Below are 14,734 nucleotides of genomic sequence, written 5' to 3'. Positions count from 1 at the left end.
GCACATAACGTCACTGTGGGGTCTCAAAACCCCTTCATTTTCTTCCTGTCATTTCTTCCCCTGTCTGTGTCACCTGTTGGCTGAACCAAGATCTAGGAAAGGATCAGTTGGCAGTAAGTGCATGACAAAGCTAGTTCATATACATCGCCTGGAGTTCAAATTGACCCCTCCCACTGCCATGGAAACTTACTCTGTGTGTAGGCAAACAAGAAGCCACTCTGCGCTCAGCTATGGCTGCCCGGAGCCTCTGCGGCGTGCTGCAGTCAGAGCAGGAAGGCCAGACCCAACACCGTTATTCTAAATGCTGTCTCCCATCTCTTCTCTCCTTCCCATTGCAGGGACCCTGTTGACCACTCCACAACACACCGCAATTGGAGCACATCCAGTTTCTGTGCCAACGTACAGGGCTCAAGGAGCCCCTACCTACAGCTATGTACCTCCGCACTGGTAAACGTGCTGGCCAGTCCATGTAAGTGCTGACCTATATCTGCCGTGCATGAGGTGTTTTACATCTTCCTCGTAGGCAGGTTGGCTTTTCAAATCACTGTTGCAGGGTGTGCCTGTCCCAGTAACATCAGGCAGCACAGCATTCACCTTCTGCTTTTGGCAGAACTGCAGGTTTTTTCCTTTCTTTCTGTCTTTGTAAGTACAGAAAAGCCTGCCAACATTGGCTGCTGGAAAGCTGTCTAGCACGGGGTAGTGAAAATGGAGGTTCTGCAGCCAGGGCCGGCCCGAGCCATTCGTGCGCCCCGGGAGTGCAGCGCCACCCCCGGGAATGCGGCGCATGCACAGTCCCAGCCCCAGGCGCCTGGCGCATGTGCGGCCCCACCCCCACCCAGTCCGGCAGCCCTGCGCAGCGCCCCCTTCAGTGGGGCATCCCGGATGGTAGCTCGGTCAGCCTGTAGCTTGGGCCAGCTCTGTCTGCAGCTGGTGTTCAAACAATGCCTAACCCACCCTTCTCAGGCCTGTACTCTGAGGTAAAGCTTTACCAGTGACCTCCCCAGTGGCAAAGCACAGTAACTTCCCAAGGGCGTGCAGCTTGCCACCGTCAAGAGTGCTGCTTTGGTATAAAAATGTGGGCGCTCCCTGGTAAGGTTTTCCTTCAGAGTGCAAGTCGGAGGTAAAGTGGGCATGTCTTCCGAGGCTGTTAGAGATGAAAGTGAAAGCCAAGGGGTGTGGTATCAGTAATGTTGCTGGCAATGAAAAGGTGGAAAGGAACACACAAGTATTTCCCTTTCGCTTCCGGCCTCTGGGCTTGTAAGGTTTTGAGTGGATGGGGAATCATAGAACGCTAGAACTGGAAGGGACTTTGAGAGGTCATCAAGTCCAGTTCCCCTGCCTTCATGGCAGGACCAAACACCAGCTAGATCATTCCTAATACACGTCAGTCGAACCTGCTCTTAAATATCTCCACTGATGGAGATTCCTCAACCTCCCTAGGTAATTTATTCCAGTGTGTAACCACCCTGAACATGAGCTGGGAACAGAATTCACTTCTGCCTGCAAGTCTAATGCCCTACCCCTTGAGCTACACTGCTCCAGCCTTCACTGCCATTACACATTGTTTTGGTTTGCTACTGTTTATTGGGACAGCGTCTCTTGCTAGTTGTTGCTGTTCATGGTAGCACTCACAGGACTCCCATCAGGACTGGGTTCCTATTACACTTAGGGTCCTGGAAATCCCAGCTGACTATTTAACCCATCTTCTTTGCATTGTCAGACAGCCTGGGGGGTGGGGCGGGGCAGATTTGGGAGAATCCCTGACCCAGCAGGCTCAATTAGCAATCAGCAACTCTCTCAGCAGTGGAGGAAGCTCTGAGATTTCCCTGCATGCCACACAGGCGAGGTGAATGCATTTACATCTCAAATTCATCCTAAGAGTGGTTATCTTAAACAAATCTCTCCTCACAGAATACATTATGTCTGACTAATCTTTTCTGTGAGTAATTGTTACACAGGACAATTAGCTAAGAGGCTCTCACCTGAGTATCCCTAATCCTGTGTGTGTGTTTAAAATCGATTGTGAGATGCACTGACACTATTAGAGGGCCAAAACCCTCTCTAGGTATAGCCCATAGAAAACCTATTTGAAGGAAAAAGTGTTCATAATGAAACCTACTAAGCATACAACGTGTGTTGTGAGGGAGAAAAATCCAGCCCTGTTTCTTCATCCGTGCTTCTAACTGGTTCCCCTGAATTTGTTCTTTTACAGATCTGGAGTCAAACATTGTATGCAACTACTCAAGTCTTACATCGGTGCTGGAGCAACTGTCCCACAGCACCACGTCTGTTTGCAAGAACAAAACAAAAAGTGCAAGGGTCACTTTATGCATTCTTTAGTGTTTTTTGTAAAAGCTGCTTTTTCTAATCTTCTGCCTCTTTCCCCCCTCCCCCCCCCCCCCCCGCCCCTTCTCCTTCCCTCCTCAGTCCCACCCAAATTGTGTAACACCACCTACTGGCCCTGAGCAGTAGCCAAGTTCTCTCTTTGGTCCTCTCATATGAAAGCTCAGAATATTCACTTTTCTATGGTGCCAAGTTCAGTAGTGCAAAGATCCCAGGGGGTTGGTTGGTTGGTTTTTGTTGTTGATGAGAGTCTAGGTTTTATTTGACTAGCAAGAGCAATTGATGTTCAGGGTACTATGTGAAAAGCACAGCATTGGTAGACAAGTTTCTTCCAGTTTGGTTTCTTTTTTCTGTTTGATTATTTGTTGGTTTAATAATATACATTATTTAATTTTCCAAAACACATTACAAGAAAATTGGTGTCTTCCAGGTAGGTGTTGTTGTAGGCTATAATTCATTCCCTGCATTTAAATACTGAGCACCTTCCTTCTTCTGTAGGAATAACAACATTTATTAGCAGCATCACTTGCGTTAGGAAACAGAAAGACTGTTCAACACCAGGGGCTGGTCTGCTTTTTAAAACTGGGAGAATACACGCCATCCAATGAGAGCAGAGAGATGGAAGGGAGACACACGTTGCCATAGGAATTGGATCTTCTTGAGCAAACAAAACACACACACACACCCCGTGCCGGTCCGTATTAATTTCACTGTGTAATAAACAGCATGGTTCCTTTCACTTGCTAACACAGATGTATGCGGGGCAGTTGTAAAAGGAAACAAAGGGATTTCCAGTTGTTAGTTGGAATAGCCTCCACAGAGGCCAGCGATTTGGGAAGAGAGGTGGATAAGCTGATGGAGAAGAGTGATTTAAGGTCAAGCTAGGGAGAATATAGGTCTGTTTTGCCCTCCACCCACTCTAGGCACAGAGACAGCAGTGTGAGGTTTGTGGCTATATCAAGACCTCTTCTTAGTTCAAACTCACTTGGGGGCACTTTGCATCACAGTGTAACTTGGGTTCTAAAGCAGGTGCAAGTGTCTTCAGTCACTTTGATTGCTAATTGATCATAACTACCATACCACTGGGCAGATCACAACAGGAAATCGAGGTGCTGGTCTTGTATCTTTCAATACAATTTAGCTCCAGGGTAGTCCCAGGGAGAGCTTGAACTGAACACCGTTTCTTACATTGTAAAGAATAAAAAGCATTACAAGGCATATGCCAGTGGATGGGATGATACAGGGAGGTCACACTGCTTTGAACAGAAGAGAATAGGAAATATGGTGACTAACATGAAGCAATAGCAATAAATTTGTTGCCTTACTAGCTAAAAGGCACTTAACTGGAGGAGATGGGAAAATGAGGGCAATCAGTCATTTAGTTTGGTTTAGAAACTAAAGGCAACAGGCTTGCACGGCCGGTGGGATGTAAGCAAGTCACTGGTTGTTTTTAACCATGGAATTACCGAAAGGGAGTGCTTGTGTAGTCAGCCAGATGTAGTTTCCATTTTGTTGGCTTTTTGTGAGGTGTCTGAGTAGAGCAATAAAGTTTTGCAGCAGGGCAGAGGGAAGGAGGCAAGAATACAAGTGATGGTGATGGTGCTTATGATTTATTTTTCAGTTATTATCTCCAAACCCAGCACAAAAGACAGGGGAGAGGTTGTTTGGGGGTTGGGTTGTTTCTGTTTTGGTAGAGAAAAATGTTGTGTTCTTTTCAAGCTGTGCCAAAAGAGCCCCATTCCTCCCAAGGCATGTCTGAAACTCTGATTTCTCTGGGGCTCTGGTGTAATGGTAGTGGGTCAGTCAGGCTGCTGACCAGGAAGGGGAGTAAAGTGGGCAGTTGTCCAGGGCCTGGAGATTCAAAGGGGCCCAGGGCTCCTGGCTGCTGCGACTGGCAGCCGTGGTGGTCAGAGCACTAGGCTCTCTATATTGCCATCTGAGCCCCACATGGCAGCTCTGGGGGAGGCACCACACTGTGGGTGGCTCTAAGGGCTGACCACCCCTCGTCCAATCCCTTCCTCCCGAGGCTCCACCCCTTCCAGGAGAGCAGAGCTGCCCTCCCACACACGCCGTGCCCAGGGGTGCGCGGAAGCTGTCAGCTCCTCTGGAGTCAATCTAGAGTCATTTTTTTTTTACAAATGAATAAATAAAGTGATGGGGAATAATTTCTTGTACAGCCAGCAGGCCTGGACTCGGTTCCCAGCCCAAGTTAATGATGTTGACCGTAGTTCAGTGCCTGTGCTAATTTCTGGACTTGGATCACGCGTACACAGGACCTTTACCGTTACCTAAGGATGACATGAGAGTGATTGGCAAAGGGGAACCTGATAGCCCTGTTTTGGGTTGTTTTTTGCCAGTTAAATATTCTGTTCTTCTAGATTCTAGAATCTTTTTTTTAAAAAAATGAATTATCTAGGCTGTCCACAGCAGTGGAAGGCTCCAGTTCAGCATTTAAGCCCACAAGCAGTTCCATTGAGCTCCACGGGACTGCTCCTGTGTTTAAAGGTAAACCTGTGCTGGAGTACCTGCCCGCAGAGCATATGCAGCCAGCCTAGCACCTTGCGGGAGCCTAGTTTTAACTGAGGTGCATCAGGGCTGCTCTCCCTGCTGCTGGTTTGATGGTTTGATTTTAGCCTGGTCTTTTACCATGTCAGCAGCTCTAAACCAGGAGTTTATGTTTTTGAAGGAACTTTTTTTAAAGGAGTCACGCTCTGATTCTCTTCCCCCAAAGCAAGCAAACGGGCAAAGCTGGAACACCATCATTGTGATCGCTTGTATTTTTTATTTCTAAACCAATCGTGGGGCATGGGGAGCAAAATTTCATAAGGATTTATACCGTGTGGTACTTTGTGTTGCACTTTGATTTTGTAAAAAAGAAAAAGGAAAAAATAAAAAAAATAAAAATTAAAGGAAATATTCAGTGTTAACCTATGTAGCTTTGCAGAGTCCTATCTTAGGATTAGTACTTAAAGGGGAATGTGTGTTTGAACTGATATAATTACTGTACTTCGTTCTCTCACTGTTTGTAACTCACTGAAATTAAATCCAGGCAAATATCCGAGGGATTGCTCTCACTGTATTGTAGGTTTCATATTAAAGTGACTACATATCACAGTTCATCTGCCAGTCTTGTTTAAACATGCTGCACTGAACTTGTACCATAGAATAAACCATGTTAGTGAACTTGATGGTACTAGAACGAACACAATCTAAAGAGCTTTGTTAGTGCACTTTGGGCTGTGTAAGCTAGTATGTCTCAAAACAAACCTCCTTGTGTAGCTATTGTTCTGTTTGTATGTAATACTCTGTTAATTCTTTAAGCAGTTAAGATAGGATCCCTAAAATGTCACAATACCCTTTTTCATGTCTGAAAAGAAAATACTAAGCTTTTTATTAAAAAGAGAGAAAACACTACATTTGAGTTTGGAAGCTCCAGCATGCCTAATTGAGCACAGAGAAATCATTCTGGATTGACAAAGAACATCACGTTAGCCGTTTGTTCAAAGGACTTTTAGCTTCCCCAAATCAAAGCTCTGCATTGCAGTGCTGAAGTTTTGAAAGCAATTTAGGCCTCACACTGACCTATTTTTCATGAATACTGACTAAGGCTCTAAAGATAAAGAGGAAAATGCCTTTGTCAAAGAGAGAGAAAGAGAGAGACTGCTATGTGTTGCCATTAATGAGATCTGTCGAGTGTTGTTTGTTCACTTGGATTAATAGCCCGTCTAATACATCTGACTGTGTTGTGCCTGGGCAGATATGTCCATTCTCACAACTGGAGTGCAAGCAGGTTGAACCTATATAGTCTGTGAGGGTATGCCTTTGAGTAGTCATCGCTTTGTATAGCTGCAGCCATGGGTTACCTAGCGTTTTCCTGCGGAGAAGAGCCTCAAACCTGAACAGGTACACATTGCAGAGTTGTTCCTATTGAGTTGTATTGCTCTGTGCTGTCTAGAGCATGGCAGGATGTTGAAGTGCGGTACCTACTGAAGTGTGCCATGAGCAGGAGGCTACCCCAGATATAAACACTCCTGATGTCGAATATGATTCAGAATCCGAGCCCAGCACCAAATGTTGCAGGCAGGTCTTGTTCCCAGCTAAAAACTCTGGATCCACACACCCCAGAAAGATGTTTGAAATCTGGATCTAAAAATTTCCAATTTCCAAGTAGACTGGCTTCTCCAGTAAAGCCCTGCTGCCACACCCGTTCTTTAGTACCTTTCCCTAGCGTGAGCAAAGGACAAAAGAGTTCACATCAGCAGGGGTTGCAAAATAGATCAGTGTAACTGCAGGCACAGAAAAAACTCCTGAGCATCAGACTTTGGTGTAAGTTTGACATCGCTGCTTATTGAAAAACGTCACGACCTTTGACTGATGCTTATTGGAAGATGAGGGCAGGATTATCTGAAGAAATATGGTAGATATTTGTCACAAGCTTTTATAAGCAAGGGTTGTGGGTGCACTAGAAAGTTACAGTACATCATGGGAAACAACAGGTAGTCCCTGTGGCACCTTAGAGACTAGCAAAAATATATGTTTAGTATCATGAGCTTTTGTGGGCAAAACCCACTACTTCATGGATTTAAAGCCTTACAGTGCAGAATAACAGAGAACATCTACAAGGGGCTAAGTCCAGTTTAGCTCTTTCCTAACATGCCAGGTTTCTGACATCTAGGGTCAGGAAAGTGCCAGGAACGCACTGGAAAAGCTGGCTCTGCAGAAGAGTTCTGGGGTATTTCAGCTCATGAACAAGAGACCAGATTCCAAAGATGCTATCTTCTGGGCAGCAATAGATTCTGTACCCCTTCCCCCAATACTTTGCTGTTGTTTAAATACTATGGATGTGCTCTTAATACAGTTCCCTAGCAGAGAGCTGACCTGTCTGTATGTCCTAAGAGAGAACATAAGAACAGTCATACTGGGTCAGACCAAAGGTCCATCTAGCCCAGTATCCTATCTGCTGACAGTGGCCAGTGCCAGGTGCCCCAGAGGGGGTGGACCAAAGACAATGATCAAGCGGTTTGTCTCCTGCCATCCCTCTCCAACCTTTGACAAATAGAGGGCAGGGACACCATTCCTTACCCCCTGGCTAATAGCCTTTTATGGACCTAACCTCCATGAATTTATCTAGCTCTTTTTTAAACTCTAAAGAAAATGGGGTCACAACGATGGGGAGCAGTCTGGGGGAACTTGCACTGATGGATAATGAAAGGTCGTTAGTGTCAGGGTAGGCACCTTCCAGCCTCATTCAAGCTCATTTCCAAATAAGAAAAAAGGTTACATTATCTCTGGGACCCCAATTTTAATTTCAGTAACATTATGGTTCATTGCAACACTAACCCCAGTAAATTTAGTCACTCCATTAACTGCAATGAAATTTCCCTGGGTTTATACCTGCAACTTTGAGACCCAAAACTGATTAGGTGCCATTCCTATTTGCTGCAGAAATGGGGGCTTTCCATTACGTGGTTGAAAGCCTCCTAAGCAGTAACCCATTTGCAGGAAGCCAAAAATCTCAGAGAACAGAGACCCGATCTACAGCTGCGTCTTAGACTGAATGGGCAAGCCTACATTCTACTGTGGGTCAAGGTGTTTCAGCTCAAGCACAGAGCAAGAGTAAGTCTAGTAGCTGTCATGAATGCCAGTACTGACTCCAGTCTGGGTGTCCTAAACCGAATAGTACCCATAGGGAGGGTTTCGCTGTCCCTGCCTGAAAGCTTCTCTTATCTGTTGAGTGAATGAAAGGAGCTTAGCTGTGGAGAGAAATGGCAGTAGGCTGATGATTAACTTGCATTTGCATGGTCTCTGCTGGGTGATCCCAGCTGTACCCTGTTATCCTAGAACTATTCCATCATCACTTTTGAAATGGAAGGGTCTGAACAACCACAGTGCCAAGAAACATTCCAGAGCTAGTTAAACCAGACGTGCTAGCAGGCAAGTCCTCTGTCATAGTTCTGTTTCTTTTGTACTTGTGGTTGATTGCTGGAAAGAGGGGCCTTGTTTAAATCAACAGACGATAGAAAAAGCAAGAGGCCATCCTGTAACACCCCTGTAACCAGTGCTGAGATTAGGCTTTTGGTGGCGGTTTAATGAGATGATTGCATGACACACTGGTGGCAGAGAAGAGAGTCCTTCCTGCAGAGAGGTCCTTGCTGTAGAGGAGCCTGGGGGTCTAAGGCTTAGTGGTTCCCTTCCAGCGCGTTGTTCTGTCCCGGCTGTGGCAGTGGATTGGAGTTTGGCTGCTGATTCCCTATCTTTGTGAATTACACGGTCAGTTGGCCAGAAAAATCCTGGCTACTATGGTGACTTAGAGCTTCAGATGCAGTTGTTAAATGTCCACTCTGCAGGGAATAAAGAGGCATCATAGGCCACAGAGTCTTGGTCTTTACTGAGCCCTAACTTAGGTGAAGTGTTCACAGGAGTCAGTGCCCGATGAGAGACTGCAGGGTAGCCTTGGTGTGTGTGATTCTGACACATACCAGAATTTTAACCTAGAGGCCAGTGAGAATGGTCTTGTTCTTTGAATAGTCCAGCTGAAATAGGTGGGTCTAATTGATAAGAAAGGCACTACTTGGAATGAGTAAGGCTCCAAAGATCCAGCTCATGTGAGTTTACTGCAGTAATTGAGAGCCAATAATTAACACAAGGAATCTTTGCTGGAGCTCTGCTTATGTAGATTTCATTGTGACTGAAAGCAGTTGAAGGGAGGGACACAGGGGCCAAAGGGCTATTGAATTGCATCTCTGATTAACTGGAAAGAGGGTTATTGTTGGACCGGTGCAGATGGGGCTAAAATGCATTCACATTTTGTGGTGATGTTACCTCTGCTGCAACTGTTTTTCTCACCTTTAAAGGATACCTTGTACATTGTAAGCTGATTAAAATCCCAAGGAAGTGATGGAGAGATGAAAGCATTATAATGAAAATGACTGTCAAAGCTACCATTGCAACCATGAATCAGTCCCTTATATATCTTTGCTTTAAGACATGTACTGTAATGCAAGACTTGAAAAAATGCATATTAATAGTTGTGCTGGCCCAAATCAATGTCAAAGAACCTTGGAGCACATACAGAATGTGATTCCAAGAGACTCAGCTGTGTGTACAAGTATTTGCTCCTGTATTTTATGAACAATAATAACCTAGTAAATCTTTTGGCAGTTCGGATCTGTAATTTAAAGGCTTTTTACCATACGTGTTATTTAAGTTTTTGTTTTAATGATTGATGTTTATTATTCTTGACTAGAGGAACGTTATGGTTGAACTGAAGTGGGATGCTTCTTTGAGCTACAGGGAGCATTTCAGAACACAAGTCTGTGGGCTTTCATTTCAAATGGGAGTATGCAACATTTCCTAGAGTGCTAGGTAAAAACTAAGTGACCAGGACACAATCATCCCAATTAAAAGGCTCATTCCCTGGGCCTATATTGTCCTCCGCTCACTCCTACTTTCCCTTGTAGCTACCCCTGCTACAGCATGGGAAGCCAGGCTGTGTCTGTTAAAGGTGGTTGATTTCAGTGGCAATAGCAGCTGCAGTGTCAGAGAACATATAATGCGTATAGCACGTATCTCAAACACAGTCTTGCATTGAAGGAGAAATCCCCCGAAATACATAAAACAGGGTCCCGATCCTGCCAACAGCTTCATGCAACAAGCCCCTTTGTCTTCACAGGGGCTCCCTGGGCCTACACAACTGCTTGGAAGATGAGGGCCCAAGCCAAAAATTGGGTTGAATCCACTTTATGGTGTAAAGTTAATATTGATCTAGAGCCCAGGCAACAGGTTAAACGTTTCCCTGTAGACAACGACCTTCCTGAGTTCTGCATTTCCCTAGTACTAATGTAAGAAAACATTTCTAGGGATTTTGGATTCCAGTGTCTTTGTGCAATATGGACATTGTTAGTCAGAGAATTCAAAGAGAAGATGAAATCTGGCCTTGCTTTTTTAGAAAGGAAAACCAAGCTGAAAGCACGTGCTCTTTTTATTTTTATTTTTTTTTTTTAAATAAAGAAATCAACCTGTTTAAAATAGCAATAAGAATCATCCGGCATTTTGAAATTCCAATTTTCTTTCATTTAAAATAGTTTCAGTTCACGTTCATAAGCATTTTAAGACATTTTGCCACGTGGAGCTGCCTTTTAAATGTATGTAATTTGTGTTTCCTGACTCTCTGTTTCACCACAAGACACTTGCACTTCATTTGGCGCAAAACCGTTTAATGGGACCATGTTGACTTAATGTCTAATCACCACATTAACATTCCTAAAATGAGTTGGGATTGTGTCCATTCTCTCTTAGTTTTCTTGCAGCTCTGACCCTGCAAACTCTGCAGCACTTAGATGCGTTGCTTGCGTGAGCCATTCCCGTTCACTCCTTTTGACTCATCCATGGGCGTGCAGGGTCAGACTCCCATCTTGGACATTTTCTGTGCCATGTGCTATTGAATCTGATTTTTAAAGTAATAGCTCGTTTTCTTCAAAAGAGACGGTTTGTGTGTGGAGGGGGGCATTTGAAGAGGCATCTTATGATTGACGTTCCTGTGGGATCGCTTAGATTCATTGATAATCAGGTAATAGTCTGTTATAAGGATTATTTCTCAGTCGATGAAAAGCAGGAGCATCAAACTCTACAGTATAATTACAGCTTTTCCCTGTTGGTAATGGTGAATTACCCCGTTTTTTAAAAATCATTATGTAACATTTCAACCTACAGTATTCTTCCTCTTTGTGTGACGAGAGGTTATTGAATTCCGCCACCTCCGCCCTCTGAGACCACCCACTCCTACCACAGATCATGACATTTCCTTTCCTATGACTATTAAACTATGCTTGTGCTCTGGTCCCCTGGGGGATGGTGAGCACCTCATATGCCCCAGCCCTGTTGTAAACCATCCTGGTTCAGCAAAGTGCTTCAGGATGCGCTGAACTTTAAGCACATGCTACTTCACTTTATGCATGTGCTGATGTGCTTTGCTGAAGGAGGGGTTGATTTAAGAGTTTTGCCAAACATGGGTCACTGGGGTCTGAGAGTGTTCAACACGTGATTGACAGATCAGTTCACAAAGATAACTTCTGTCATCAAATATGGTGAGGAATAGAAATGGATGCATTTTCTATTACTGATGGTAGCCAGCCTTAAACTTAGGTGGCTCGGATTGTCTTTGCGTTATGACATATTCTGTCTCTCTGCCCCACCCCCATTCCCCGTTTCTATCCCATTCACTTACAGCAGGACAGAATTCTGCACCTTTTTTCATGTGTGCCCTAAACACGACTGCCAATATAATCTGTGCCAATACGCAAGAACTGCTTAGATTTCATAGCACATAACAGAGAAATATTGCTCTCAGAGTGTTTATTATTTTTGTTTGTTTCTGGATTTTTTTTATGATTTTTTAAATTAATTTTGAACTACAGTACAGCTTGGATTACCTAGTTTTTAAATTTTATTGGAACTCTTAAGCAAAAAAAGAAAAAAAAAGAAAAAAAAAAGAAAAAAGAAAGAAAGAAAAGTTGAAAAAAAAAGTAAACAAGTCTTCCAAGATTAAATCAAAGGCCTCAACGGTGTGTGAAAACACAGCCTTGAGCTTAAGAATTGGAAAGCCCCACAGCCTCAGCTTGTGATTATGAAGTGTAAATCTGTTTTGAATTATTATTTTGTTCTGTTTTGTTCTGAAGATCAATTAGTGATCTCCCTGACAGATTTAAGCCAAGAGTTTGTAACTGTATGATATTTACTGTAAGATGTAGAACATTCGATAACTATTAAAATGTTTCCAAAAAAAAAAAAGGTTGGGTGTTTGTTTCTGGTTTGTGACCATTTATACATAGGCCAATGGAGCATTTTGGGGGATTTGTCAGCAGCAAGAATTCTAGGGGAAGGAATATCATGGAGTAAACACTACAGCTTGGGGACTTACTTACTCTTGACTGATCTGTCTTACAGAACTTAACCAGGTCACAACTAATAGGGATCTGTTGAAACCACTCTCTAAACCTACAGAATTTAATAGAGAATGAATTCTTTATTGAACCACCCTGTTGGATGCAGAACTTTTTCCATAAAGGTTTTCTGCTTGGGTTGAAGTATAGGACAGTTTTGCTCCTTGTCATTCAGTCTATAGTGGTTCATGGTTGTGCCAGCCTCCGGCAGACTGTCAAAAAGCAGGGCAGAGCCCCCCGAACTGGTGGTATGTTTATAATAATTAGATTTCATCAGCCCAGGAACAGATGTGATCTCTTGAAGCTATATAACAGCCTTACCATGGAGTCACAGTCCCCTTGGGGATTCCAGTTTCTCTTGCCACCTAGGCTAGCTGGACTTAGTGATAATTAGTTGCAATACACCATCCATCACTTATCCCAGATCAATTTATACCTCAGATCTCAGACCAAAGACAAAGCTCATAGCCAGTCCTACTGTAAACGAAAGATTTATTAACAAGGATAAAGAAAGGAAAGCTATTTACAGGTGGAAGCAAGCAAAGCTAAATTCACACATGGGTTACAGCCGAGGGTTCCCAAAGGTGACCAAGTTATCTGTCAGCACTGTCCTTTAGGACTAACCCAGCTGAGCCTATTTTAATGTGCTGTTTCATAGCTCTAGCCCTGAGAGAGGCCAAGCAGCAAAAGAGATGAAAAATGTTCTTGTTCGCTATCTTTGTTTCTCTCTTCCAGAATTCAGGCTGATGGGATGAGCCCTTCCATGGGTGAGAAGGGAAGGGGCAAGTCATGAAGTCTTTGTATGCTGATGTCCCACAGTTGCCCATTTAGTTTTGATAGCTCGCCTGCTCCTCACAAGAGCCTGGACTGGTTTCCAACAATGAATCTGTCAGTACTCAGTTGAGGCCCAAAGCTTTGGCAAGAGCTGGCCCCTAGGCTCCTGGCATCACACTCCAGATGTGAGTGGCTGCAGGTGCAAGGCCCCTGGAGAGCATTGCAAAGGTGCTGACTGCCCGCTGGGGAGAATGATGTCGTGATGAAGGCAGAGGACTGGAGCTCCTTAGACCTGGCTTCTCTTCCTGGTTCTTCCATGGGCATTAGGCAAGTCATTTTGACACTCTGCACTTCATTTTCCCATCTGTAAAGTGAGGCTCATACCCTGGGGAGCTGGGGGGAGGGGCTTGCTTGTAGCGCTTGTCCGCCAATCTGCATCTGGGAAATTAAAAACTCCCATCATCACACAACTCCCCATAGTATTTATTTCATTCAGAATATTGAAGAAGTCTGTCCATACCCAAATCGGATCCAAGGGGACTGTAGCAGGCCCCAAGCACTAATGGCCTGGTGCTTTGTACTATTGCATTTCGTCCCATTTCTATTACTCCAGTTTTCAAGGTCATCCAAATCCTGTATGATATTGCAGCTCAGGGCCCCTGTGAGAAGCAAAAACAACAACTAAAACCCTTCACTGACGTGGCCCCTGACTGAGGAGAAACTCCCACATTCCTCTCAGCCTAAGTGGGCCCAGGCTAGTAGATTTTGTGTGCTCTAGCCCCACGGGAACTGCAGGGGAAGGGCGGCTGAATGTCAGTATGACAGTCACCAAGGCAACCGCAGCCTGGGACCCAGCTTGGAGGCCTCCCATTGCCTTCCTTTGGCCCGCAGTCCTAGGGGGCGCTGAGCCTGGCAGCTGGTGCAGAGGGAGTCGTGGGAAGCTGGCTTGCAGGCGCAGCGCCGGGCGGTCCCCGGAAGGAACAAAAGCAATGTGGGGAGGGCAGTTTCCACACCCCGTGCCTCAGCGTGCGTTGGTAGCGAGCACACGGCAGGGAGGGAGCGTGCCGTGCGACTGCTCGCTCACGTTGTACCAGCCCCAGCGCTAACAATGGTTCTGCTACGCTTTCACCAGCATTAAATTCACGCGGGGGGGGCACCCATCCTGGGAGGGGGGGGCTGTGTTCAGGGCTGGCTTGGCCCTTCCTCACACCCCTGTGCTGCAGGATTGACAAGCCGAAGGAAGGCAGAACAGAGCCCCCACTAAAAGTGGGGAGGGTGGTGCTGGGCCCTGCAGGCAGCCACTCACCTGCCTGGCCCCAGTGCCTCGCTTCAGTGCGGAGGGGGCAGCACGTCCGGCGAGGCAGCCACTGGGGAAGCCGCATAAGCTGGGCCTCTGCTGTGAGCTGGGCAGTGCTTGTTTGGGGGGGGCGGGACGCTGTTTTGGACCAATGCAGAATGCAGACAGCACTGGCACCTGGCTACATCCTGCCGGGTGTCCTGGGACCGATCTGTCACAGACCCCCTGCAGGGCTCCTCCACGGGCGTTACACCACAAAGAGGCATGGGAGGGCTGGCCCCACGCTTCCTAGCTCAGTGCCAGAGCCCTGTGCCGCACTGCCCGCCCCACAGCCCCCTTATGCCCTGCACCGCCCCAAAATGTCCATCGCCCCCTTACC

General features: G+C 45.6%; 1 protein-coding gene across 10 annotated transcripts in view; it reads left to right on the top strand.

The window, feature by feature from the left end:
- FAM168A (family with sequence similarity 168 member A) overlaps window positions 1–10,339 on the top strand; it is a 372,849-nt gene extending 362,510 nt beyond the window's left edge. For all 10 annotated transcript variants that reach the window (XM_075919566.2, XM_075919569.2, XM_075919567.2 and 7 more), the window contains 2 exons: window positions 339–469; window positions 2,213–10,339. In XM_075919566.2, coding sequence (XP_075775681.2) covers window positions 339–451 — 113 coding nt within the window. In that variant the 3' untranslated portion in view covers window positions 452–469; window positions 2,213–10,339. The remainder of the gene's footprint in view (window positions 1–338; window positions 470–2,212) is intronic.
- Window positions 10,340–14,734: the final 4,395 nt, after the last annotated feature.

This window comes from Pelodiscus sinensis, chromosome 1 (genome assembly GCF_052426305.1).
Source record: "Pelodiscus sinensis isolate ZL-2025 chromosome 1, ASM5242630v1, whole genome shotgun sequence".
Taxonomy (NCBI): domain Eukaryota; kingdom Metazoa; phylum Chordata; order Testudines; family Trionychidae; genus Pelodiscus; species Pelodiscus sinensis.
The sequence above is the reverse complement of the archived record's forward strand: the minus strand, read 5'-3'. Positions and strand labels throughout refer to the sequence as shown.